This window comes from Bos mutus, chromosome 28 (assembly GCF_027580195.1).
Source record: "Bos mutus isolate GX-2022 chromosome 28, NWIPB_WYAK_1.1, whole genome shotgun sequence".
In the NCBI taxonomy this organism is placed as follows: Eukaryota; Metazoa; Chordata; class Mammalia; order Artiodactyla; family Bovidae; genus Bos; species Bos mutus.
The window spans coordinates 9,012,090-9,037,203 of record NC_091644.1 but is presented as its reverse complement, the minus strand read 5'-3'; the positions used below and the strand labels follow the sequence as shown (position 1 = coordinate 9,037,203).

The window sequence follows — 25,114 nt, the reverse complement described above, 5'->3', positions numbered from 1 at the left end:
ATCGGAATTGTTTTTGTCAACCCCTTCTCCATCCCTTCCACCCCCACACCCCAGAATTACTGAACTATTCGAGTTCCCCAAAAGGCCGTGGTCACTCTGCCCCCGCGCAGATAAATTCTCCTGCAGCAGGCGGGGTAACTGGCAGAGAAGTTGTCTCCTCTTCATCATCTGAGGATCTGATTTCTTAAAGGCGGTGAAGCTCTGAGAGGCAACGCCAACCCTGCAGCCGAACTACAGACGGGTGGCCCTTGAGCAAAAGCTAACATCGTTCGGGTTCTACTGATAACCTCCTCTCTCATGACAGGCACACTAGGAATTGCGGGGCTTGCACAGCGACCTTTGTTGGAAACCCGAGTGTCTATTCCAGCAGGGTTCCTGACCTTGGCCCGCATGCTTGATCCTGCCGACCCAGTCGGGGCTGCTTCCTTCTTGAGTCTCCCTAAGGCGCCCTCGGGGTGGTCCCGGGACAGCCCACACAGCCGATGCCCCAAACCTTCCCCGAGTCCCCTCGGCACCTCCCCTACATTCCCGGGTGTGCCAGAGGCTGGGCGGGTCCGTCAAGGTGACGTGATGCCATTGGCCAGAGCTGGGCGAGAGGCGGGGAGGGGCGGGAAGAGCCTGGGGGCAGGGCGGAAAGGGAGTAACGGGGCTGTGCCATTGGCCGGAGCGAGGCGAGGGGCGGGGAGGGGCGGGCCTGACGCTCCAAGTCCTGGAAGACGGGCAGTAGGCGCTGCGGAGGCATCTCGGGTGACTGCGAGGGCAAGGCACCGGCAGCGGGTTCTGCACTGCGCGATGAGTGGTCGGTGAGTGATGCACGGGGCGTCCGCGGAGCTCCGACCTCCCTCCACCGCGCGAGCCCAGGACCTTCCCAGCCAGGGGCTCTGGAGTCTAGGCACTTGTGGCTGCTTCGTGCTAAGTCCCCTCCCTCTGCCAGCCTGGCACTTTCTGGGCCTCGGGCCCAACGCTGAGAGTGGGCACTGCGCCAGGCACCTGCTCCAATGAGAGGACACTTAAGGAGCTAGAACCTGAGCGAAGCAGGTGCGCGCGCGGCCGCCGGCTACACCTTTGCCCACCTTGTTTCATCTTGGCCAATATCCTGGCAGCATTGATCTTAGAACTGGGGGGAGAGGCTGGAAGTGCCTCAGCCACAACCCTCAGATTTCATGAATGGAAGACCACGAACACCGAGATAATAGCAGCAGTAGGGCCTCACAATCGCTATTTACAGAGGATTTGCCTTGTTGTCAGACCTGTGCTAAGAGTTTTAGCACAATATGTCTCTCACACTTCTCACAGCCTTGATACTTTCAGTGTCCCCATCTTCAGATGAGAAAACTGAAGCTTGAAAAGTTACAGAGTTGTCTGGTTTTACCCGGATGAGTCAGGGATAGGGTCAGAATTTTTAGCCAGGGCTTATTATGCCAGATTTCTTTCATTTCCCCCAATGACTTCAGCACCCTGTTTGCACCGTGCTCCTGACTGTCCTGCACTTCCCACTCTGGACAGATGCCTTTTTTTTTATTAATCTGTCGCAGCCCTGGGGGAGGGCTGTGTGTGACCTCTCGCACCAGGGTTAGTCCTAGGCCAGTGACAGTGTTTGCTTAAAACACTGAAAAAGCTTTAATAACCCACTTCACAGAGGAATTAAGTACGGTCATAACAGGTGAGGGCTGGGAGTCTGGAATTTGTGCCCAGAAATGGGGAAGGAGAGGGCAGCCTGGCACGCTGCAGTCCATGGGCTGCAGAGTGGGACATGACTTAGTGACTGAACAGCGAGTTGGACTCCAAAGCCGTGCACTTACACTTGCAAGAAGGACCCTCACAGGCTTCTCTGTACTTTAACTGCTCACAGCACAATCAAGATTTGTTGGCAGAAGCCATGAGTAAACAATAACAACAACTAAAATGCCGATCTGCCTGCCTCCAACTCCCTGGAGTAATTCCTGAGCTGCTGCCAGCAGGGTGGGAGGTGCTAAGAAGGGGGTGGCAGATGGGAGGGAGAGGGGAGGAAGGGGAAGGAAGAAAAAGAATATGAATGCCTTAGCCCTAGGTCAAAAAATTGCTGGCCGGAAGCTGTTACGGGTCGTGTTTCACTGCTGTCAGTACATTTTCAATAGTTTTTGTCATTATCCCCTCTGTGCGTAGTGCTGGTGGTTCAAGACTTTGCAGGGAAAGTGAGATTGAGACCACAGATTAAAGTGTCAGTGTGAAAGCAAGGGTGGGGGTGGGGGGGATGAGGGGAGGGGAGGGGTGGGGGATTAGGGAGTAAGATGGGTGGAGCCGTATTTCCACCAGGAGACTCCAGCAGGTGGCCTGGAGAATGGAGCAAAGGTCCAGAGTCCCCCTGGGTCAGGGTCAGCTGGACAATGACCCGTAACAACAGAATATAAACAGAACTCAGGCCTGTGTTATAGTTCAGGTTCTATAAATGCAGAGGCTCAAAGGGGAGGCTCTGACTATGGGAGCTACAGAACACACTCTGGACTGGGCCCTGGTTTTGCGAGTGAGTTCAGCCAAATACCATGGCTCATAGACGCTCCTGCTGAGGACCGTCATCCTCTCTGAGTACCATGTTCCTGTATCAGAGCCTCACTGTCCCTCTGGAGCCCTGGACTCCCATTCAGACTTCTGCTGGGAACTTTTGTTTATCATGGGTGAAGCCCATCTTACCTGTTCCCTCATTCACCTTCACAGCAGTCAGTGATTCAGCTGAGGAATCTGAAGGTCAGAGAAGGAAAGGGATTTGCCTAAGGTCACACAGCTACAGAATCCCAGTTCAGTTCAGTTCAGTCGTTCAGTCATGTTCGACTCTTTGTGACCCCATGGACCGCAGCATGCCAGGCCTCCCTGTCCATCACCAACTCCCAGAGCTTACTCAAACTGATGTCCATTGAGTCAGTGATGACATCCAACCATCTCATCCTCTGTCGTCCCCTTCTCCTCCCGCCTTCAGTCATTCCCAGCATCAGGGTCTTTTCAAATGAGTCAGTTCTTCGCATCAGGTGGCCAAAGTATTGGAGTTTCAGCTTCAGCATCAGAATCCCAGAGCAGAGCTCTAAATCCAGATTCTTACAAAGGCTGGTGGTTACCCTGCCACAGATACACTGAAGAAAACATTTTCAAGTTGTTTTAAAGTAAATCAAAATCAAATGGGAAGCGGCTGCACTTTCCGAAGCTTCGGCAGATTTCTCACTCCTGTTAAAGGGGAACTTGCATTCGGCTCCCTCCTGTTTTTGGCTTCTGACCTCCTTCCCCAGGATGCACTGCTGAAAGAGATTTGGAGCCCCTTCCCCTTTCCTTGGGCTTCCCAGGTGGCTCAGTGGTAAAGAATATGCCTGTGGTGTTAGAGACGCAGGTTCGATCCCTAGGTTGGGAAAATCCCTGGAGGAGGAAATGGCAACCCAGTCCAGTGTTCTTGCCTGGGAAATCCCATGGACAGAGGAGCATGGTGGGCTATAATCTATGAGTTCTATAATCTATGAGTTCACAAAAGAGTTGAACACAACTTTAGTGACCCAACAAGAACAACAACAGCCTTGCCTGACCTTGGAGGGTAGAAGTGAAGGTGTCATACAGCCCCATAGCTGCAGAGCTGGAAAGAGACCTAAAGACACTCTTGTCCAGCTGCCTGGCTACAATCCTGGCTAAGCTGAGGCCCAAGAGATGCAGCAGCATGCTGAAATCATCAGCCAATGCCCGAGCAAAGCTCACACCTGCCTTCTCTCTGGGACGCCCCCTTGCCTCCTCTTTCTTATTGTGACGCATTCAGCAGAAGTTCTTAACCTGGGACCTAGGGATCCCGGGGCACATGGATAAGGGTTTACCGATCCCCTGCAATGGTATGCAGATCTCATGTGTGCATGTGTGCACACTCACGCGCACACAGGCATTTTTCTGTAGAGAGTGTGTTAAGCTTTCAAGAGACTCCAAAGGGATCCATGACCCATGGTTCTGAGCTGAACCGAGTCTTGCAGGAAGCCGCCTTCAGCAGCTGCATGCGGTACGCAGGTGTGGTGCAGTGGGTAGCGCCGGCTGGGGAGGGAGGGCGCGTCAGGGAGCAGGGGGTGGGGGCAGCAATAGAGAGCGTCAGTGCTGCCCCACAGCACTTGGCACTTAATAATCGGAGGGCCTGCCCCTCTAACCCCAGGCCAGAGGGATATTGGTCAGTGATCATTCTGAGTAGCTATTTGGCCCAAAAAGCACGGCTGCAAGGATTCCTGTTTCTATGAGTGCGTGCTCAGTCGTGTCTGACCCTTTGTGACGATATGGACTGTAGCCCACCAGGCTCCTCTGTCCATGGGATTCTCCAGGCTAGAATACTAGAGTGGGCTGCCATTTCCTGCTTCTTCCTTCAGGGGATCTTCCCTACCTAGGGATTGAATTCTCATGTCTCCTGCATTGGCAGGCAGGTTCTTAACCACTAATGCCACCTGGGAAGCCCTCCTGTTTCCTTAGATTTCTTCTTCCATAGGCAAGGGGCGCGTCCAGTTTGAGGAGGAAGAGGTGTATGTAAGGACTTTGGCCAGGGAGTACATATATGTGAGAGGGAGCAGGAGGATTGGAAGTGCTTTCTTGCCCCAGGTTGCCATGTTCTGAAATCAAGGACAGAAACCGGAGATCTGGCTGCAGGAGTCCGGGTGTAGCACCACCTCTAAGTGGGAGCTGTCAAAAAGCTTATGAGAAGGGCCAGGCTGCCTAAGTGCAGAGGGCTCGGCTCTTCAGAGGAAGGTCAATGGTGTCATGGAGGACTGGGTGTTGGGATGGTCTGAGCAAGAGAGCTGGTGGAAGGCCAAGACTTGGGGGAGGAGAGGATACAGTAAAGGTGAGCCAGGGTCAGAGGATGGACCCAGGAGAGGGTGGTGAGGAGAGGTGCCAGTGGCTCTGCAGTGGCCTCTCCTGCTCTGCCCGACTCCAGCTGGACTGCACAATGTCCCCGTGGGCTTCCCGGCCACCAGGGCTGGGGCGGGGAGGGTGTGGTCAAGCCCAGGGTGGGGTGAAGATGGAGGAGAGAGGAAGAGCCAAGATAGCAGTGTGGAAGGGGACGGGAGCTGCAGCTGCTGTGTTCCTGCTCACCACCCGCATCCCAACAGCTGGCTCTCTTGGCAAAAATCTGTTGCTTGGGAGTGGCCTGTGTCTGGCCAGACCCCCTATCAGGGGCAGCTGGTACCAGCAGGCACTACAATTTCTTCCTTGGCCAACTTCCTGCCATTTGCTGGCTAACAGGTGCTCTCGAGGGCCCATTTAAAGGTTCATTGTTTTCCCTGCCACCTTCCTGCTGGCCCTGGCTGGTGATCGAAAGTTGTAGCCTTGGGCTGCAGAACAGGGGCCTCGGGCTTCCCAGGAATGCATGGCAGTGTCCCAGCACCTGCTCTTTTCTTGAGAACCGCCTTCCTCCTTCTGGTCTGAGTAGCCTGGGCTCAGAGGCTCCCAGCCGTGCCCCTCACGCCCTGTCCCTTTTCTTTGGCTCATCGTGTCATGGTCCTTAACATATTTAAATTTCATCCTGCTTGCCCGCTCCTGTATTCTTGGCTGGAAAACTCCATGGACAGAGAAAGCTGGTAGGCTACAGTCCGTGGGGTCACAAAGAGTCAGACACAACTGAGCACCCACGCAAGGAGGAACATCAGATTCGTAATTTTATAAGACGTAAGAGCAGAGGTTACCAAGCGTTCAGATTTCACACACATCCTCAGCACATTTTAATTTGCACACTGATAACATTTTCCTTCTGCCAAGTGAGGACAATGACCATCTATTGTTGCCACAAGTTTATGAAAGAGGGGGCATTGTGGGAAGCACATCATCTTGAAATCAAAGGCTTTCCGATGCAGTGGATTTAGCCTCAGGAAAACACCACTGCATTAGCCTTCTTTTTCTGCTTCAGACCTTGGCCCATAGGAAGTGGGCTATAGTGATGGCCTGAAGAGCCATCTGCCTTCTCCCAGGATAACCGGCTCCACAACCCCAAAGAGGAAAGATGGTCCAAACCAGGCAGCTGAAAACCTCCAGTGGCCTTTGTTCCAAACGAAAGACCAGGGACAATGGGGAGGGCAGGCAGCCGGCCCACTGTCCTCACGGCCCCTCCTCACGGCTGGCAGAGCAGCTACTGAAGTGGAAAGCGAAAACAATTCCCTGCCTGTTCACTGGGACAGGTAACCATGGCTGGCTTGCTGCCCTGGGGCCCCTCCTCTGGGGACAGGGAACCTGGGCTGCAGCCTGAGTCCTTGGATTGGGGACAGAGCCTCCTCCAGCCAGGGAAGCAAGAGTGGAGCCTGATCTGTGTGCCCTGGGGCCTGGGGGAGGGGAGCCAGCCAGGACAAAGAAAGCTGGGCTCCGCAGAGCCACAGGGCTTGGCCTGCCCAGCTGCATCTCACTCTGTACTTTGCAGACTGCGCCAGGGCGGCGGGCCAGCCCACCCTCTCCCCGACCGCACCCTCGACCAGAGCGGCCCGTTTGTGCATTAGGCTTCTCCTGGGGTTTTATTGAAAGATAAGATCATGCTTTTTATAAAAGGTAGAAAAACATTCTATTGGAGTTCATTAAGTCCTGCCCAATGCACGAGGACAGCGAGTGTTTAAGGGGAGGTTTCAGGAACATGTTCCAAACAGAGAGACATCTCCATTGGCTTTCTTCCTGGGTCTGTGTCCCCGCTCTCTCAAGCTCTCATTCACGTTATCTATAGGGTGCCTCGTAGGTACCCGTGCAGCTCACTTGAGAACTGGACAAGACCCTGGGAATGAAACCTGTCTCAACCTCCAGTCGGGTAAATGAGGCACAAACACAGTATCGACATTTGGAGTGGAATTCTAAAGTGACCCCAGCGCTCAGGTCTGGAATGCAAGGAGATGACGGAGTGGCCAACTTGGGAGTCGCAGGATGAGACATGTAAGAATCAGAGACCATGAGAGTGGCTTCAGGCCATACACATGATGGATGTCAGAGGACACAGCAGTTTATGGTTCTCTCAAAGAAGAGAGAACCTGGGGTGGAGGCTCCCGCCCTGTAAGGCTCAGGCCTCGCCCAGCAATTTGGAAGCAGCTTTGTTGCTTCCGCCAGCCTTCCTCACATCCCTCCTTCCCTTACTTGGGATGGTGTCCTCCATTCTCTTTCCCTGACACAGAAGCTGTTTACTCAACAAGCCACCTTCTCCTTTCACTTCGTTCTGTGTCATCTAGGATCCTTCTGCACTTTGCTCCTGATTCCCTCTGAGCTGCCAACCCCAGCTGGTGTCCCTCAGCTTGTTAATCGTGTCCTTTAAATAAGCAGGCTCTCTAGGGTAAAGTGTATTCCAGAAGCCCAGTGCGGAGAGCATCTCCTCTGTCATGCAGCACAGTATTATCCAGAGATGGAAGATCCCCTGGAGGAGGGCAAGGCTACCCACTCCAGTATTCATGCCTGGAGAATCCCATGGACAGAGGAGCCCCGTGGGCTACAGTCCATGAAGGTCCCGAAGAGTCGGACACGACTTAGCAATGAGCACACATGTGGACAAAGCCATGGATGGGGGCTCCCCGCCACCCACCTCACCTTCAGCCAGAACACCCCCTTTAATCTAATCTGCATAAATATTCCATTTGAATGAAGAGTTCCACAGCTAAGAAAATTTCTAACTCAATGGAAATCAATATTCTCATTGTACAGATGGAAAAATCAAGACCCAGAGAGGAAAAAGCATGCAACTTAAGCTATATGGGTTTTTAGCAGCTCCCAGCCCAGAACACTTTAAGAAGCATCTTCTATTAATAACTAATCACTGTTTAGAAGAGAATTCTCTTAGAAGAGAATTCCACTTAGAAGTGTCCCTACTAAATAGAGCAAAATGGGCATATTCCTCGCAGGCTGTGGAGAGTGAAAGCATGAAGTGTTATAAACTGTCATGTATCTGCAAGCTTTACATATATATGCATATGCATGAGTGCTAAGTCGCTCAGTCGTGTCCAAGTCTTTGCAGCCCTATGGACTGTAGCCCACCAGGCTCCTCTGTCCATGGGGATTCTCCAGGCAAGAGTACTGAAGTGGGTTGCCATGCCCTCCTCCAGGGGATCTTCCAAACCCAGGGATCAAATCAGGCATCTCTTGTGTCTCCTGCATTGGCAGCCTGGTTCTTTACCACTAACACGACCTGGAAAGTTAAAAAATATATACACATTCATTTTTTAATTAATTTATTTATTTTAATTGGAGGCTAATTACTTTACAATATTGTAGTGGTTTTTGCCATACATTGACATGTATATTCATTTTAATTGAATTATTTACTGCATTAGAATAAACTAGATTATCCTGCAGTAACAAATCCCTGAAACAGAGAGGTTTATTTCTCTTCCCCCATCCACATCTGTTGTGGATTGGCAGAGGCCTCTGGTCCCCAGAGATACTCTAGGACCCAGGCTGACCATCAAGAAGCTATACTAACTGGGTTATATGGCTTTCCGGGTCACCATGGCGGGAAACAGGAGAGCTGCCGGGCCACACGCTGGCCCAGATGCGCTGGCCTGGGAATGACACTCAGCACTTCTATTTGCAGAGCTAGTCACATGGCCCTGTGGCTGCAAGGAGCTGCAAGGGAACTATCACACGGTCAGTCCAGGGGCAGTGATTGTCTCCACCACAGTCACCCAACTTTAAAATGAACTATAATCTGTAAAAATCCAGATTTCTGGCTTCTCATAAAACACCAGAAAAGCTGCCCCGCCGGAAGAAGAATGTGTCCCCAAGCCCCATAGACTCCACTGACCAGTGTCCCTCAGCCAAGTCACGTCCCTGGCCCCTAGAGACTTTTACGTGACTTATTCCGGCTGTGTATACACAACTCTGGGAAAGTTGACTTTGTTGGACTTCATGAGGCTTTCTGTACTCATTCAGTAATTTAACAGCCATTATGAATCTCCTGCAGCATGCAGTCTTGTGATCTGTGCTGGAAACAAGCGGTGAGGCATAAACATAACATCTCTGCCATGCTAGGCTCCTGCTCTTCTGGGAGAATCAAAGCAAGAGGCAGGTTCTGTGACAGAGAGTGGGGCACAGGTGCTGGCCCAGAGAGGAGCTGATGGCTGGAGGAGGGGCCTGATCTGGGAAGGGCTTCCTGGACAGCTAAGGGCAGAGTCTGGGATGAGGACGATGCTAGATTCTGAGAGAGAATGGCCATAAAAGCCCAAAGGGAGGACAAAGCCTCGAACCCACTAGGGGACCTGAGAGCAGCTCAGGCAGCTGTGCTCCAGAGCAGGAAGTGGGGAGGAGTGAGAGAGAAGCTGGCTGCAGAGCAAGGCATGAGGGAAAAAAAGCCCCTCGGGTTATTTCTGGGTAAATCCAGCCCTTCCCATTATTAGCTTGCTTAAAACAAGACAGTCGGGTCACTGACCCAATAGGAACAGGAACAGTGTTGGCTGAGAGACTCAGCCTTGCCCCAGGCTGAAGCCAGCTTCTGTGTTGGTAGCATTTACGGAAGTACCCGGAAAGAGAAGCTGGCAGGTCAGTTTTTCCACAGGAGAGCTGAAGTGCTGAGGAACTGAAACCCTATTTTGAAATAGGCCAAGGAGAAGGCTGCTGAAGGCCCCCAGCTCCAGGGCCCCACGGTGCGAATGCCCCATGCCCTATGGAGGCGGGGCTGGCTGCGGCCGCAGCTGGGAGTCTTCCCCATCTGCGGGCCAGTTTGCCACACTGCAGACCAAGGCAGAGGGGAGGCGTTTCGGGGATGACTCTGATGTCACTGGGAAACTCACCACCCCCAGATCATTCCCCTTCTCCATGCCCACCGTGTGTCCCCTGCCGCCAGCATCGGCGCTCAGGGCTGATGTGGCCGCAAGAAGGCTGGCTCTTCCTGTGTGTGGGAGGATCAAGCCAGCAGGGAGACAGTGTGCTGGGCTAGTTGGGATCAACGCCCGGGGCACAGTGCGGCGAGGTCCTCCACGCAACAGCAGTGGAGCAGGGCCTGAGCCCCACAGTAGCACTGGCACGCACACAGATCAGGAAGATGTGGCTGAACCAGGTTTGTGTGAACAGATGTGGAGTGTTCTGGTTTTTTTTTTTTGAGAAGAAGCCAAAGGCACTCCATGATGTGAAAGACATGCTGTGTGCCCTCCCAGGTCTGTGCCACCTCCCAGGGTCGCTAAACTCCTCATTCCTAGCTGCACCTTGGGAGAAGGGGGGCAGAAGCAGGATCGAGGTTAGAGTGTGTGTGTGTGTGTGTGTGAGAGAGAGATGCTGGCTTAGAGCCCAAAGCGCAGGGGCCGTTGATAACAGAGCACTTGGCCAGAATAATGCAGAGACAGAAAAGAGTGGGAATCTATGCACAGTATGCCAACAGGATAGAGAAAGCTCTAGATTTACCCTCCAGGAAAGGAACCCCGGAGAGTTTGGGAAGCTCCACAAACATTTCCAGGTTGTGAATGAGAAGAGACAGTTTCATGGATGAGTCTATGAACAGCCCTGTAGGACAGAAGCTACTTCACGCGCCAAAGAGAAAATGAAGGGTCTGAGGGTTTAAGTCACTGTCAAGATCAGTATAGAGAAGGGCTGAAAGACCAGAGTCGAGGGGCTAGATGCTTGTGATCAGTGACTTTGCCGTCGACTCGCCGGGAATCTTAGGTGAAGCACGAAATTCTGTCCCTGTTTCCCCATCCGTGAAATGAGTATTCGACAGTCCTTACCTCATAATAGTACTGTCAGGAATAAATAATTCATAGAATACTCTCAACGGCCTCCGGCATGTAGTGACCATGGTACCAATTAGCCTGTCACTAAGAGGGCTGGCCCAGGGGTGCTGACCCCAAAGGCAGCAATGGGGCAACCACCCCGGGACCCTTGGGCATGGGCAAGAAAGGCTCAGGGCGACTTAGAACCCCGGGACCCTTGGGCATGGGCAAGAAAGGCTCAGGGCGACTTAGAACCCCGGGACCCTTGGGCACGGGCAAGAAAGGCTCAGGGCGACTTAGAACCCCGGGACCGTTGGGCATGGGCAAGAAAGGCTCAGGGCGACTTAGAGGTCTGAGGGAGCAGCGGAGGTGGAAGACATCATTCAAGGTGCCCTTAAAAGGAAGAGGATGTAGCCTGAAACACTTAGGAGAGTGATCTGATTCCTAGGGGTTGTGAAGAGGTTTGGGACAGGGGCTGAGCGGTAGTTCCGACCTTGCCCTGCCCGGGCTGGCGCATGTGGGCGCAGGGTCCCATTAAGTCCTCGGGGTCTGACACTTCAGCCACTCCGTGCCTGGGTGTGCGGGATGCGGTGCAGTAGGAGTAAGTGGTCTCAGGCCTCTACAGCAAAGCTCTGGCCCCACACTGGCTGTTGCTTCTCCTGGCTTACCCGTCTGTGGGCCCTTCCTTGTCTACCTAGCAGGTAACTTCCAAGTCTGCAGACAAGAGAAGATGAAGGAAGATTGCCCCCCCAGCTCTCACGTGCCCATCAGCGACAGCAAATCCATTCTGAAGTAAGTCATTTGTGTGCAGAGAGGGGCCTCCATGCCCGCCCTCCCCACGGCCACGCCCCTGCCGGGGGCGGCCTTGGTGGGAAAGGATTCTGGGCACTTTTAATAAGTATGATGGTGGGCCTGCCCCAGGGACACTGATGGGGGTGCTTCTTCCTGAAGTCTTTCTCTTTGGAGATCAAGGATCAAGGTATGCATTTGACCCCCACCTCCCTAGGGCCCAGGAAGGCAGGAAAGTGTGACTGCCTATTGTGACTCTGCAGAGATGACATTTAATTTATTTAAAAACTAGAGCAACCCTAAACTCATATTGTGTTAAACAGTTCATGGAAAGAACCCTCAAAACTGGTGTTGAGTTTTTATTGAAAAAGTATATTTTATTGACATTATGATTTAATTCTGCTTCTTTTTATTTTATTTACTCCCCGTCTGTCTCATGATAAAAAAAAAAAAAACGGAAACTTTCCCAAGTTCACTGCTGAACTAAAGAAAAAATCTTTTTTTTTGTTTGTTTTTCATTTTATTTTATTTCTTATTTCGAGTCCTGAGTCCAAATATTTTCTAAATTTATTCAGCTCCTATCTGTTGTCCTGAAGGCAAACCAAGTCTCCTTAAAATGCATCAGCTTTTACTGAGGACCTGGCTCCTAGGATCCTTCTTCCGGAGACCCTGAAAAAAACAGTGCTGCCTACAAGATCGTTTCCTGATTTATATTTGATAATAAGAACAATGTAACAATACTAAATATTTTGAAAAAGTCATAATAGTAACCCTAATGTCGTGAAGTCTAAGTCGCTTCAGTTAGAGATCAAACCCCCATCTCTTACGTCTCCTGCATTGACAGGCGGGTTCTTCACCACTCACGCCACCTGGGAAGCCCTATTATGTGTAATGCATATATATACACATATATCCTATTAATTATGTGCTATAAATATATTCTAACAAAATTGTATTCCGTGTTCACACACTTAGAAGCACACTGGACATGCAGTATTGAATCCTGCATTGTTAATACCATTACGTTGTAAAACCTCGCCAGTTCCCATCATCCCAGGTCACACAGGGCTGCACACCAGAGCAGCAGAGCGTGTTTTGCTCATCCAGGCCCTAGATTGCTTGCGTGAAAGCACAGCCCGAGAGGTTCTAGAGCCTCTCTTTCCAGCAGGGGGCCACCAGCCACAGTGGCTGCTAAGCACATAGCCTGTGGCTGAAAGGGTGTACTGAATATAAAAGGAGCTCCAAGTGGCAAACATTTCTTACAAAATAAAACAATGAACAAAGTCTCGTTATTTAATAGATTACATGATAATATTTTTGATATATTGGGTTCAATAAAATGTGTTATTAAAAATAATTTCCCCTATTTTATTTTCCTTGGTAACATGACTTCTGTGGTGATTTAGTCCCTGAGTCGTGTCCAACTCTTTTGCAACCCCATGGACTGTAGCCCACCAGACTCCTCTGTCCATGGGATTTCCCAGGCAAGAATACTGGAGTGGGGTGCCATTTCCTTCTCTAATGGGTCTCCCCCAGCCAGGAATTGAACCCGGGTCTCCTGCGCATCTCCTGCGTGCAGGCAGGCAGGCAGATTCTTTACCACCTGACCACCAGGGAAGCCCGATAAGGCTACTGGGCCATTTAAAATCATGTGTGTGGCCTTCATGTCTTGTCTATTGGACTGCACTGCCTGCAGAGCCCAGCTTGGGGGCCGCAAACTGGAGTCACTTTCTCTCTGCCACACCTCGACCAAGGCACAAGCCGTGGCTTTCCCTTTATTCTGGGGAGAAAGCGTTTGGATACAGTAGCCTTCCTGGGGCCTTCAGGATCTGACCCTCGCAGCTGTCACTCTCATCCCTTGACCACGTCCAGAAAGTCAGGAGGAAGAAGAGACAGACATCTGTGCTGGTACTCCCACAGCAGCCACCCCAGACCCTTACAGGAAGTCATATGGGGGGAAAAAGCGAGCTTTTAAAAAGCCAATTATCCAAGCCCAAGTGCTTTATTCCAAGGAGGTGACTCAGAAGTAAAGTGTAGAGAGATTGTCAGGAACTCTTATCTATAACAGTGAAATTGTGCAAACACCCTCAAAGTACAGCAGTGTGACCTGGGCCCCTCTGTGAGTTTTGCTTCCTTCTCGGCCCCACCTCAGGCTTTCCAGGAGTGCTGGCATGTGAAATTCCCTAGAAGATTAAAAGACATGTGTCTGATGGCAAAGTCTAGCCTCTCAATGGAATATATATTGTTGGCAAAGCATGTTCCCCATTTTATAAATGAGGAAACTGAGGCCACCAAAGCCAAATGCTTTATCTAAGGCCCAGCCACATCCCAAGATCACATATGTGTCTTTTCCTTTTCAGGTCAGAGCTCTTAAGCCTGCTGAAAACCTACAACTGCTACCACGAGGGCAAGAGCTCCCAGCTGAGGCGCAGGGAGGTGAGGCCACTTCTCTCCTTTTCCACAGGTCACCATTCATCCTGGCTGGCCAAAAAGACTTCGGCCAGTCTTTTTTGGAACTGCCATATACCTGTTAACCAAGGGCCATTCCTTATACCTGTTAACCAAGTGAAGGGATGTTTCCTTCACTTTAAGTGTCCAGTAAGGATAATGAACTGTCAGGTCTCCCATTCTCTGAGTTGGGGACAAAATTATCTCTTTTGAGGTCCCTGCAAGGGGTCCTGAGGGTCGGACAATCCCCAAGAGAATGCAGAGCCAATGGGTTTCAAAATGTGGGTCTTCTCCTTCCTCCTGGGACTTTTGTCTCAGTGAAGGTCAGGATTCTGGGGTTTGAAATCTTTGAGATTTCACCCAGCCCAGTCCTTCCTCTGCCCGTCCTTCATCACAGGGCTCTGGTTTGCCCAAGTTCACAACAATCCAGGAGTAAAGGCAGAGCCTCTCTGCTTTTCAACCAAGAGGAGAGCCTTGCAGCAGAGGAGGGCTCCCCAAACAATGCTCACAGGGCCAGGCAGGTCCAAACGTGAAAAGCAGGGTGGGCGTGGTGAGACAGGACATCATCAGCCCACTGGCAGGCCACCGCTGCCTGTCAGATCCAGCCCAGGGTAGCCGCGTGGAGTTCTGGGATTGGGACACCCAAACTCTTTCTGATTTTTCAAAAGAAGCTAGATATCCGGAATTTCATGTGGAATTTCCAAACCTCAAAACACTATGTGAGCTAAACAAAGCACGTCTGTAAGCCGAACATAGCCCATGGGCACCAGCTGAACTCCAGGGAGTGACCAGCATGGCCAAGGCTCAGGGAGCCGCTCACCAGGCAGATTAAGTAGAGGTGGTCTTAACCACCATCCAGAACTTCCAGATCTTTCACAGGGGAGCCCTGGTCGGGATAGTGGGACATTTGAAAAAGCCAAATGGGAAGTCTTATCGTGATCATGGTTAAGCTTTATTTTGGGGGTTACCACGGCTGAGATCCCTAGACAAGGAAATGGCAACCCATTCCAGTATTCATGCCTGAAAAATGCCACGGACAGAGGAGCTACATGGCGGGTGGAAGTCCATACAGTCACAAAGAGCTGGACATGACAGACAGACTGAATACAGGGTTGAGATCGTGTTGGCTCTTGGACTTTCTGCAGCCCATCAGTGTCTGAGAAGGGCCAGCAGACGCTTCCCACCCTCCTTTTCTCAGGCCTGCTGAATCAGAAACTCTTTCACCCTCCCAGCTGTTTTGACAACTCCTCCAGGGAATTCTGGTGATGGCCAAGTTTGAGAACAGCTAATTTAAGAGCTTGATCTTGGCACTTGGGATTCCCCAGGACATTCCCCTCTTTAGGAACAGCTGAGTGGGAAGAGGGACTGGGAAGCCCCAGCCCTGTTTGTGTGATGGGACAGTCCCCGTGGAGGAGTAGAGGACCTTGCATCAGGAAGAGAAGCCCCTGGGGTTCCCCAGAGGCAGGAAGTTAACATCCCACAGGCAGGGATTTTCATTTTTCTAACCCTAAAGCAGGTGGGGGGGTCTGCCTTGATCTCCTTGGAGCTGGAAAGTACTTTTCATGAAACTTCTGAAGCTTTAACCATCCAGGTATGCCAGCCTGAGGGAGTGTATGTCTTTGGAGGTGACCGCCACCATCGAGACAGGTCACTGGCTTGGGAGGCAGGGAGTTCTAATACTGAAATGCATGACTGGTTCCTGGATCACCACGTCTCAGAGTGACTCACCCACACCCAGTGTCGGGGCCTCTGCAGTTCCCCAGATTGCTCACCTGGGACCTTCTGGGCCTCAGGGACTCGCTGTCCTCATAACTTGCTACAGGGCCACCTGAGACTGGCCTCTCCTGGCCCTGCAGGCCCCAAGGGCAGGACAGACAGGAGGAGCTTGGCCTCAACTCTATTCATTGTAGTCCTAGAACTTGATGAGGGAGGAGGGGCATTTTCCAACAAAGAAACCGAGACTCTTAAATGAGTCTCTGGTCCATGAAAACTTTGAAGTAAGTCAGAGATGCTGGTGTGGCTCCAAGACCTGAGCAGAGAAGTGTATGATACAGTGATAGCATGGTCAGCATTAAGCTCTGGAGACCTTTGGAGGTCTCTGTTGGGGATGACTCACCAGAGCTTAGAGACTCAGAGGGTTGTTCATTACCTTTGATCCCCAGGCTCGACCCCCAAGCTAAGCACGGGGTGCTCAGCATCAGGTACCTCCCCACCCCTATGGTCACCAGGCCTGCCATGGAGCAACCTCAGCCTGGCTACTGCAGTTGGGGCACCTTCTCTTCCACTGTCTCATCCGCAGTCCCTTGAACTTAGAGAGATGAAAGTTGTCAATGGGCAGGGGCCACACCTGGAGCAAGCGTTTCCCCATGAACTTTCCCCCAGCTTCTAAAGGGCTAGGAGCAAAGGATTCCCAGCGCAGTAGGCTGAAGCACTAGCTTCCTTCTTTGAAAACCTTGCCTTTCGGATAGGATAATTCTGCTTGTTTTACAATGAAAAGTGGGAATAACCAGGAGCAATCTGAGTCTTTTGGAAAAATAGCAAAGCATTTTAACCAGGCTGGTTGGTTCCTGTAGAGAATAATGGACCACCAGGAAATGCCAGTGGGCAGCTACATCACTGCTGACATTATGAGCTAGAGGCCTTAGGTCCCTGGGGTCACTGGGTGTGGTGTGCAGCCAGCTTCCAAAGCCAGCCTCCCACCTTGCCCAGCGCTCAGCTCTAAATGGATGCAGTGCTCCCCCTGGTGGCCTGAGTGCATATCACACCCAGTGTGGGACCTCAGCCCCTGAGCTACTGCATCCTGCTTAAGGGAAGGACCTTCCTCCACCAGGGATCCCCTTCCCCCTTACAATGATCCCCCTTCCTCTACGGCCTGAAGGCTGGAATGACAGGGGTTGACAGACCACCGGCCCCTGGTGAGTACTAGGCCCGTGTTCCCTGGGAGTTTCTGAGTGCTCCAGGCTGCCTGTCCAGGTGGGAGGGGCACTCGAGTCCCTTCCCTGTCTCAGTGCTGGGTGGGAGAAGAATAAGACTGCTCACTAGGGCCTCACCAGGAGCACTTTCTGTTAGGCTTGGAGCTCCTGTCCTCAGGAGCTTGGGATGCTGCTGGAGACCACTCCCCCCAGAACTTTTCTGTTTTCTTTGTAGGGGGTACCTTCTGAAGGTGCCATTAGCTTCTTTTACATCCAGGAACTAGACAGAGAAGTCCAGAGCCCAGGGCTCTCCGGGGCCCTGTCTGATCTCCCGAAATGCAGCAGTGTCATTTCTGAGCTGGTGGGATTAGCAGCGTCATCCTCATTTCTGCCGCTTCGCTGTAAGGCTGGCCCAGTGAGCCCAGCACATCCCGTCACCAGCCACACACCCCCTAGTAGGTCAGCCCTACTCATCACCTCCTAAGGAAGTTCCAACCAATGCCTTTTCCACACATATTTGCTGCAGAAGGTCAGGGACCCAGAGGTGTGAGCCAGCCAGAGGCACGGCAGGTCGTGACCGCTGGGAATTTGTATATAGTGTGTTCATAAATCCATCTCTGAGTTCACTTGTACTGTTTCCCCAGTCACTGTAGAATGTGAAGGATGGGCCTTGCTGTCCCCACTTTACAGATCAGGAAACTAACCACTTGTCTGAAACGTTTTCTTTTAAAATTTTAAATTATTATCATTCTAATAATTTTTTCTTAATGTATGGTTTACATTCTGCCTCCTCAGAGAACATACATTAAAGAGGACTGATGAGCGCCATAAACGTCCAAAGCGATTTCTGTAAATATTTTAAAGTTGAAGGAAAGAAAGGGCGAAAGAGAGGCAGGGAGGGAGGCAGGGAGGGAGAGCCTTTGCTGGTCCGCAGAGCAAGGAGGTAGGGGAAACTGAAGCGGGCCTCGAGCCCGCCCGTGGGCCCAGCTCTGTCATTTGCCTGTCCGTCCTTCCCACCCTGACGAGGGCAGCCAGCCCTGGCCTGGCCCAGGAGAACCCAGCAGCAGGCCTCGGGCCTGAGTCTTCTGATTGCTCTGATGCCCGACCTCCTCCCCGAGGAAGGCAGTCTGCCCCCTCCCTGTTCCTCATGCTCACCCCCTTGCTTGCCAGACGCCTCTGGGAACTGAGGTTTGCCAGGCTGTGGGGACCCAGGGCTGGGGGGGGCACCCATGGACATGTGGAATGAGGCTGTGGTCCCTGGACCCTGCCGTTCACCCCACGGATGAGAGGCCCTGGGTGAGGCGGTGGGGGGTGGGAACGAGTGGGGACAGAACCGTGTGGTCTGGCGTGCGGTGCCCTGCAGGCTGGCCGGGGCAGCTTCTGTCTTGGCCATCAGCGTGGGGGAATGCTCCTGGGGCCACAGCAGGACTTGCACGGAGGGACCCCTGAGGTTCCCTGGGAAGCCCCAGGGACAGACCCCTGAAGCACAGCAGCTGCGTTGGTTGAGCCCCTCTGTTTGCTCATGGTCCCCGTGGGGGCACTTGGGAGTGTCCAGGGCTAGGCTGTGAAACCATTGAGGGCCAAGACTTTGATTTCTCCTCTCCCCCAACCTTCCTTGTTTCCCCACCTGTGAGACCACCAGAGAGGCAGCAGCTGCTCCACGTGTGGGCTCGTAACCTGCGCCCCTGAATGCGTGCGGGTTTTAGCACAACCTAGGAGGCAGGTCTCATTAATCACAGCTTACCCAGGAGAAAACTGAGGAACAGACATGTTAAATAACTTGCCGAAGGTGATAAGCCAGTTAGGAGAGCCACAAGTGGGATAGGCTGTTTTTCAAAGAAGGGGTCTCACTGCTGCTGCTGCTGCTGCTGCTAAGTCGCTTCAGTCGTGTGCGACTCTGTGCGACCCCATAGACGGCAGCCCAGCAGGCTCCCCCGTCCCTGGGATTCTCCAGGCAAGAACACTGGAGTGGGTTGCCATTTCCTTCTCCAATGCAAGAAAGTGAAAAGTGAAAGTGAAGTCGCTCCGTCGTGTCCGACTCTTCGCGACCCCATGGACTGCAGCCCACCAGGCTCCTCTGTCCATGGGATTCTCCAGGCAAGAGTACTGGAGTGGGGCGCCATTGCCTTCTCCTAGGGGTCTCACTACAACTTGCCAAAGCAGAGAGCCCCTGCAGAGAGGTGGTTCCCTCCCAGAGACCTGCCAGGGGCAGTGCCCAGCTGCGTTGCGGGCGGGAGTGGGGCGGTTGGATAGGAAGAGGAGGTGTGGAGGAAATGCAGACCTGTGTGCTATTTACAGAAGGCTTTATTGGGGAGGCGTCAGAGTTCATGGATCACCGGGAGGTGCAGAGAGAGAGTTCTGAGGATGCTGCTGTGGCGAGGGCTTGTGGGGGAGCCCGCATCCTGTCCAGGTTGCCCAGAAGCCTGGGAGCACTGGTGCCAGTCCCTCGACGTTCTCTGCAGAGAGTGTCCTGGAGCCTTGGCATCACTCAGCCTCCCTCGGGGGGTCCCTGGCGCCTTGCCACTGTCCGTCTGTCTGCGAGAAGCCCAGGAATCAGCGGAGGGTCCAGTCCTCCTTGGCACATCCCTTTTACTTGGCTGCTTCTCCTGAGACTCCCCAAAGAGCCAGTCCAGGGGGTCCACAGTGCCAGTCCTGGGCAGGGAGGGCTGCTGGCCAGTGAAGCGAGTGGTGATGTCCTGTAGAGACCCAGTGGGGCAGCTCTTTGCACAGGAACGGGCTAGCCGGGGGGGTCTGCTGGTTCGCACCCTGGCTGCAGCCTCATCCAGCACTGAGGTGGGCTGTGCCAACTGACAAATGGACCTCACGTAGTCATCCAGGCTGGGGGAGGCGGGCGGTTCCTCTCCAGCCCCTCCGGGTAGCATCTCCTCCGAGGTCTCCCGAATTGTGGGCAGGAGGGCCACAGAAAGCAAAAGCCGGGACCTCATGGCTGCCGGTGACAGGGAGGCAGCAGCCTGTTGGTTGACAGAGGGCTTGGGTGAGAGACTGCTGGCCATCCTGACACCCCTCCCCTGTCCCCTCCCCCGTCTGAGGTCGCCTGGGTGAATCAGAAGCCTGAGAGCAGTTTAAAGTCTGCAGATCCAAGACCAGGCTCGAACTCCTGGGCTCTTTCTGCTAACATCCCTTAAGGCCCTATCATTACTGTGGGTCCTTGTGGGACTGGAGTCCGAGGAAACCTGGGTTCAAAACCAGACAGCCGTTCCCGACCCAGGGTTCTTTGGCAAAGTCACCTCTCCAAGCCTCCACTTCTCCGTAAAATAGGGTTATAAATACACCTCTCCAGGGTGCTGGGAAAACATATGGCACGTTCCCCTCGGGGAAACGCCTCTGAATATAAAGCCTCCGCAGCTGTCGCCTCCGCTGTTAGCCGCATCCTGGTCGCTAGCCCGCAGTGAGCAGGGCACGTCCCAGGCTGAGAGCTGCCCTCAGACATACCCAACGCGTTTTTGTTTTACCTCAAGCCAGAGAGCAGTAGCCCTCCCTTACCTGTAGCTGAGGAAGTCTGGGGGTAGCAGGGGAGATGGATGAGCAGGGAAGTCCTCAGGAAGCGCCCAGGAAACTCAGGGCCAAGGGCCCAGGGTCGAGGAGTTGGAGCCGGTGTCCGGAGCCAGATTCTGCGAGAGGGACAAGGAGGACGACGCTCCGGGCCTCTGTCCAGAGCGAAAGCCTCCCTGAGCTGTCTGGCAAGCCTGGGGCCTGGCCGCTGCTTTTATAAACCTTTCCACCGGCAATCAATTACTGTCACACGGGGCCAAAAATAGCAGCGCTCAGGAAGCTCTCAGAGGAAAACAGCTTGGCGGGCGGGGTCCGGCCCAGCTGCCAGCTCGGAGCAAGTGTTTGCGCCCGTGGGAGGTTCTGGGAATGTTTACTCCACAGGGCAGGGGTGGGGTAGCCTCAGCTCCTGGCCATCTCAGGGCACCGGGAGGGCCAGGGCCTCCACTGGACCTCCACAGCGGCCCCAGTCTCCGCCATCTCCACCTGGAAGCGTTCTTTGGTACACCTTACACCAGCACCCCGACACCCCACGTCACTCTGGCCCACTGCTGGCCCTGGCTGAGCTCCAGGCCTGCACCCACAGGGACCCCGTCAGACACAGCAATGTGGAACTCAGCCTGGAGATGGCCGAGGCCGGGCTGCCCTGGGCTTGCTGAGCCTTGGGCTATGCCCACCTTCCCCTGGGACCGGGGGCAGCCTGCGGGATCCTGGTCTTGCTGCTTCACAGATGAGGAGCTGTCGGATGAGAGCAGGCTTGTGTATTTGTTCCTGACTGTCTAACCAGCACTCTGCAGCAGTGACTATTCTAGGTACAGAGAGCGTGGCAATGAGCGAGGCATCATGTCCTTCACCCAAAATGCGGTTCAGGTCTTGGCTTTCAGACTCGGCTTCAGACACCACTGTCAGATGTTGACACATTGCTGGAGAGAGCCTCGGCTCACCGGGAACAGCTCATGTCCACCTGCAGACATGTTTATCCATAGATACCCGCCCCACGGCGGACTCTGGGTGGAGGAACATGGAAAAAACCATAGCCACAGACCAGCTGATGCTCTGGGGCAAGGCTGGGGCGGGGTCTGTGAAGCTGGACATGCTGAGGCCAGGCCTTCAAAGACAGTTCTGGGGACCCCACTGTGAAGAAAGATGCAGGGGCTTAGTCTGGGGAAGCGAGGGGCTGGGGAGAGCTGCTGCCTCTGAGGTCAGGGCTGAGCCGTGCTGGGGACCAGCTGCCTCGTGTGGCTCATGTCTGATGTCCCTGCGCAGACAGCAGGGGTGCCCCCAGCCTGAGCTCCCCTTCCCTGGATGGAGGGAACGCCCTCCCGGCCTGCAGCTTTCTCTGATCTTATCAGAGGAAACCCACAGCAGAGGAGGGGACCTCCTTCACCTCCCACTTTGGGTTTTCTCACTGTCCTCACGGGACCTCTAACTCCCTGAATCCATAGTCTTTGCTTCCAGGGACACGAGTCGCCTCTCTGTGCAGCGTCAGTGGTTGTCAGCGGCTCTGGCTGTTTCTGTTGCTGTCACTTGTTTTTAGCAAATGGTGCAAGGCCGTTCCAGAAAGCTATGTGTATTTTTGATAACCTTGAACAGAAGAGAACTATTTTCTTTGTGGATGGCAGGGTGTTTTTAAACTGTTACTAACTACCATGAGATCAGTACTGCAGGACAGCCCTATAAGTGTTGCCAGGGATGTGAGACTCCCACAGGGTCTCTGTTCTTACAGTTTTCAGTGCCAACAAGGAGAAAGAAATGGTGTTGATGAATCTATAATAGAATGGTGCTTGAGAGAGCACTGGGAGAATGATGTTTTAAGTTCATTGCCAAAAGACCAGTATCAGAGCAGACTAGGAGCATGTAGCTGGGGAGACCTGACTCGGCTGAAGGGTGAGGCTGAGAAGGTTCCTGGCAGGTGCTCTGAGGGTACAGACAAAGCAGCCTGGCCAGGAGCACGTGTGGGCTTGATTAGCTTGGCACAGGGAAGTTGGAGGTGGTTGTGTGCAGACAGAAGCCTGAAATAGGTCAAGAAACAGAATCAAGGACCCACGGGGAGCAAGTGGGAGCTGGCTGAGAGTGCTTCTGGAGGACTCTGTTGATTAGGACCTCAGGGTTTGGCAGCAGATGAGTGGCTGTGCCATCTGCAGACCTTGGAGAATTAGGGCTGGTCAGGATCGCCGGCCGGGAGCTGTTGCAGATACTCTGAGTGTGTGTGCCAGTAGTGGGGCACAGGACTGGCCATACCCCAGGTGGTGAGGAAGGCAAGACTGGCCTTCAGGAAAGAGGCCAGCTTGGAAATCGGGGGTGGGGACCATGCTGGTCCTGCTCAGCCCTAGTGGGCATGGGATCCAGTGCCCTTGGCACATTCCCAGTAGGAGCAGGTGACTGTGGGCCCCCTGAGCAGGCGCAGCGCCGCACGGAGAGCTGTCCCGTGTCGCACCGGTGTCTGCACAGCTGTGCTTCCCTGGAACGTGTTTCCTTGCCACTGTGTGGACGTGCCTGCCGGACAGCAGCTGCATTCCTGTGGGACACCTGACTCAGCGCCCTGCCCCAGCCCCTGCTCCCGAGTGGTGGAAGGGCACGCCTCAGGCTTCCTCTCCAGCCCGGGCCTCGTGCCTTAGAGCACAGAGAAATTCGTGGGCCTTCCCCTAGAGGAAGACGGGACCCTAGGGATGAGAGGCTGCACCTGGGGGCCTGAGTGCACAGGGGGGTCCCGTGGGCGGGGGCTGACATCTGAGGGGGGTGTGAAGGTGGTCAGTGACCCCTGAGTGTGGCTGCTCTGAGAGGAGAGGCTGAGCGTGTGGGTCCCCACAGGAAGAAGGGGCTCTGATCATCGAGGGGCTCCTCAACATTTCCTGGGGACTGAAGCGGCCCATCCGGCTCCAGATACAGGATGACAGGGAGCGTGTGCACCTCTCCTGGACACCCGGACAGTCCAGCTGCCATTCGTGAGTGTCCCGCTGGGTGGGGCGGGGCCCGGTGGTCTCCACAACAACCTAAAGCTACTGCTTGGAGTGTGCGGGGCCAGGAGGTTGATCTCTGTCTCTGAGTGAAAGCCCCATTTCTGTTTGGGGCCGGAGGTGGGAGGGTAACCCACCCTCAACCTGGTCAGTCACCCCTTGACTGCCTCAGCCCAGGACCTCAGCTGCCAACCTGAAGCCTCACCCCCAAGTGGTTCTTCTCCATGACAACCAAGTCACCCCCGACCCCCTCCAGGCTGCCCTCACCTCCACTTGTGCTTCTCAGACGTTCCTCGTCTGTAAGAGAAAGAGGCCTCTGTCTGCAAGCCAAGCCTCTCAGCCTGTTCTGTCCTGAAACACACAGGTTTAGCCTCCAACGGTTCTGCTTTTATTTCAATATCAGAATTTATTTTTACAAGTTTATCTGAATTTATTTATATCAGATTTATTTGAATATATTAAGAATGTTTTGATAGGGATAAAATGGTTTTCTACCTGTCTTAACAGACGTTTGCCTGTTTCCACTTCACACCCAAAGACGGGCAGCAAGCTGCTGAGTTTTGCTTGCTTCCACACATAATAAATCCTTCTAAGAGTCGGAAATTCAAAACGTTTTCCCCTTCAAAAATGCAAGTAAAGTTGCTGCTCTCGTGGCCCTCTGCACGCCGATGCCCCTGGCTCATCTCCAGCTGTCCCTAGTCACTCATACTGGATTTGGGCCTTAGAGCTTCGAGTTTGGATGGGCTCCGTAGAAAGGAGGGTAAAAGTGGTCACACGAGCCGCCTCAGACAAGGCCCCTCGGAGGCCCCTCGGTGCCGGCCTGGCTCCTCTGTCTCCTCCTCCCAGGCTCCTTTCCCGGCATGGCTACTTCCCATTACACCCATCCCTCCTCCAGTCCAGCGCTGGCTGCCCTGGCTTGGAGTCCACCTTTCCCAGGGGCCTGGAGGTTAGCCCCCTCGAGGGTGCTGCTGCCCTCCTCCCCCGGGCCAGAAGGCAGCCCAGAGAGCCCACTTGGCACACAGCCACAGAAGCCAACCGCCTCAGCCTGGTGCCCAGCACGGGTCTGTGTGTGTCCCTCTGTCCGTACCCCAGGGCTTAGAACAGGCCACGCAGGTCTGCAGGGCAGACTCCCTCTCCTTCCAGCAGACACTGGCAACCTTTTGCTCTTGTTTTTATCTTTTACGTTGACAATGTGTGAAATCCTGGCCTCAACTCGGCCTGTCCTGCTTCTGGCCTGTGTCTGACCCACAGAGGCAGCCAGCTTCCTTTTCTTTGATCTGAACTACCCTTCTCTGCCAGCAGCCCTCTCAGCACCATGACTGTCTCTTTTCAGGAAGGAGCCACCTGTTCAAGATGGCAGAGTCACTGCCCAGGAACCCAGTTCTCAGGCTGGGCCCCAGGAGGAGAGTTCCAGAGACAGATCAGGTTGGTGGGGCCTCAAGAAGCCCGCGACCCAGTCCCACTCATCTGGGGTGGTGGGGGGCTGGCTCATGACCGCCATCTCTGGAGATCAGCTTTGTGGAGTAGCAAAGAGTGGCTTTGTTTGCCTTCAAGAGCGTGTGCGCTAAGCTGTTTTGGTCGTGTTCGACTCTTTGCGACCCCATGGAATGTAGCCCACCGGGCTCCTCTGTCCATAGAATTCTCCAGGCAAGAATACTGGAGTGGGTTGCCATTCCCTTCTCCAGGGGATCTTCCTGACCCAGGGCTGAAACCCACATCTCCTGCAATTCCTGCACTGCAGGCAGATTCTTTACCAATGAGCCACCAGGGAAGCCCAGCCCCTGGTAAATCTCTCTTCAGCCCAAGGTATTCTTATTGACTCCTCACCCAAGGACAAGGAAGCGGAGGCTTCCAGAGGTGATAT

The 25,114-nt window shown here is 53.7% G+C and overlaps 2 protein-coding genes across 4 annotated transcripts in view; one reads left to right on the top strand and one right to left on the bottom strand.

Annotated features, from left to right (window-relative positions):
- The first annotated feature begins 663 nt into the window (after positions 1-663).
- The window catches only part of RASSF4 (Ras association domain family member 4), a 34,123-nt gene continuing 9,672 nt past the window's right edge, over positions 664-25,114 (top strand). For 2 of the 3 annotated variants that reach the window (XM_070364917.1, XM_005906592.2), the window contains exons 1-5: positions 664-803; positions 11,333-11,426; positions 13,784-13,859; positions 23,105-23,238; positions 24,584-24,675. In XM_070364917.1, the coding sequence (XP_070221018.1) occupies positions 11,365-11,426; positions 13,784-13,859; positions 23,105-23,238; positions 24,584-24,675 (364 nt within the window). In that variant the 5' untranslated portion in view covers positions 664-803; positions 11,333-11,364. The remainder of the gene's footprint in view (positions 804-11,332; positions 11,427-13,783; positions 13,860-23,104; positions 23,239-24,583; positions 24,676-25,114) is intronic. The other variant, XM_005906591.3, reaches the window with a different exon arrangement.
- Positions 19,070-20,553, bottom strand: DEPP1 (DEPP autophagy regulator 1). The gene is made up of 2 exons (XM_005906590.3): positions 20,288-20,553; positions 19,070-19,755 (listed from the first exon to the last, which is right to left on the bottom strand). The coding sequence occupies exon 2, from the start codon at positions 19,726-19,728 to the stop codon at positions 19,102-19,104; it is 627 nt and encodes a 208-aa protein (XP_005906652.2). The 5' UTR covers positions 19,729-19,755; positions 20,288-20,553; the 3' UTR covers positions 19,070-19,101.

Coding starts and splice junctions, on each gene's coding strand:
- DEPP1 (XM_005906590.3), bottom strand. CDS start 19,728: ATGAGGTCCCGGCTTTTGCTTTCTGTGGCCCTCCTGCCCACAATTCGG.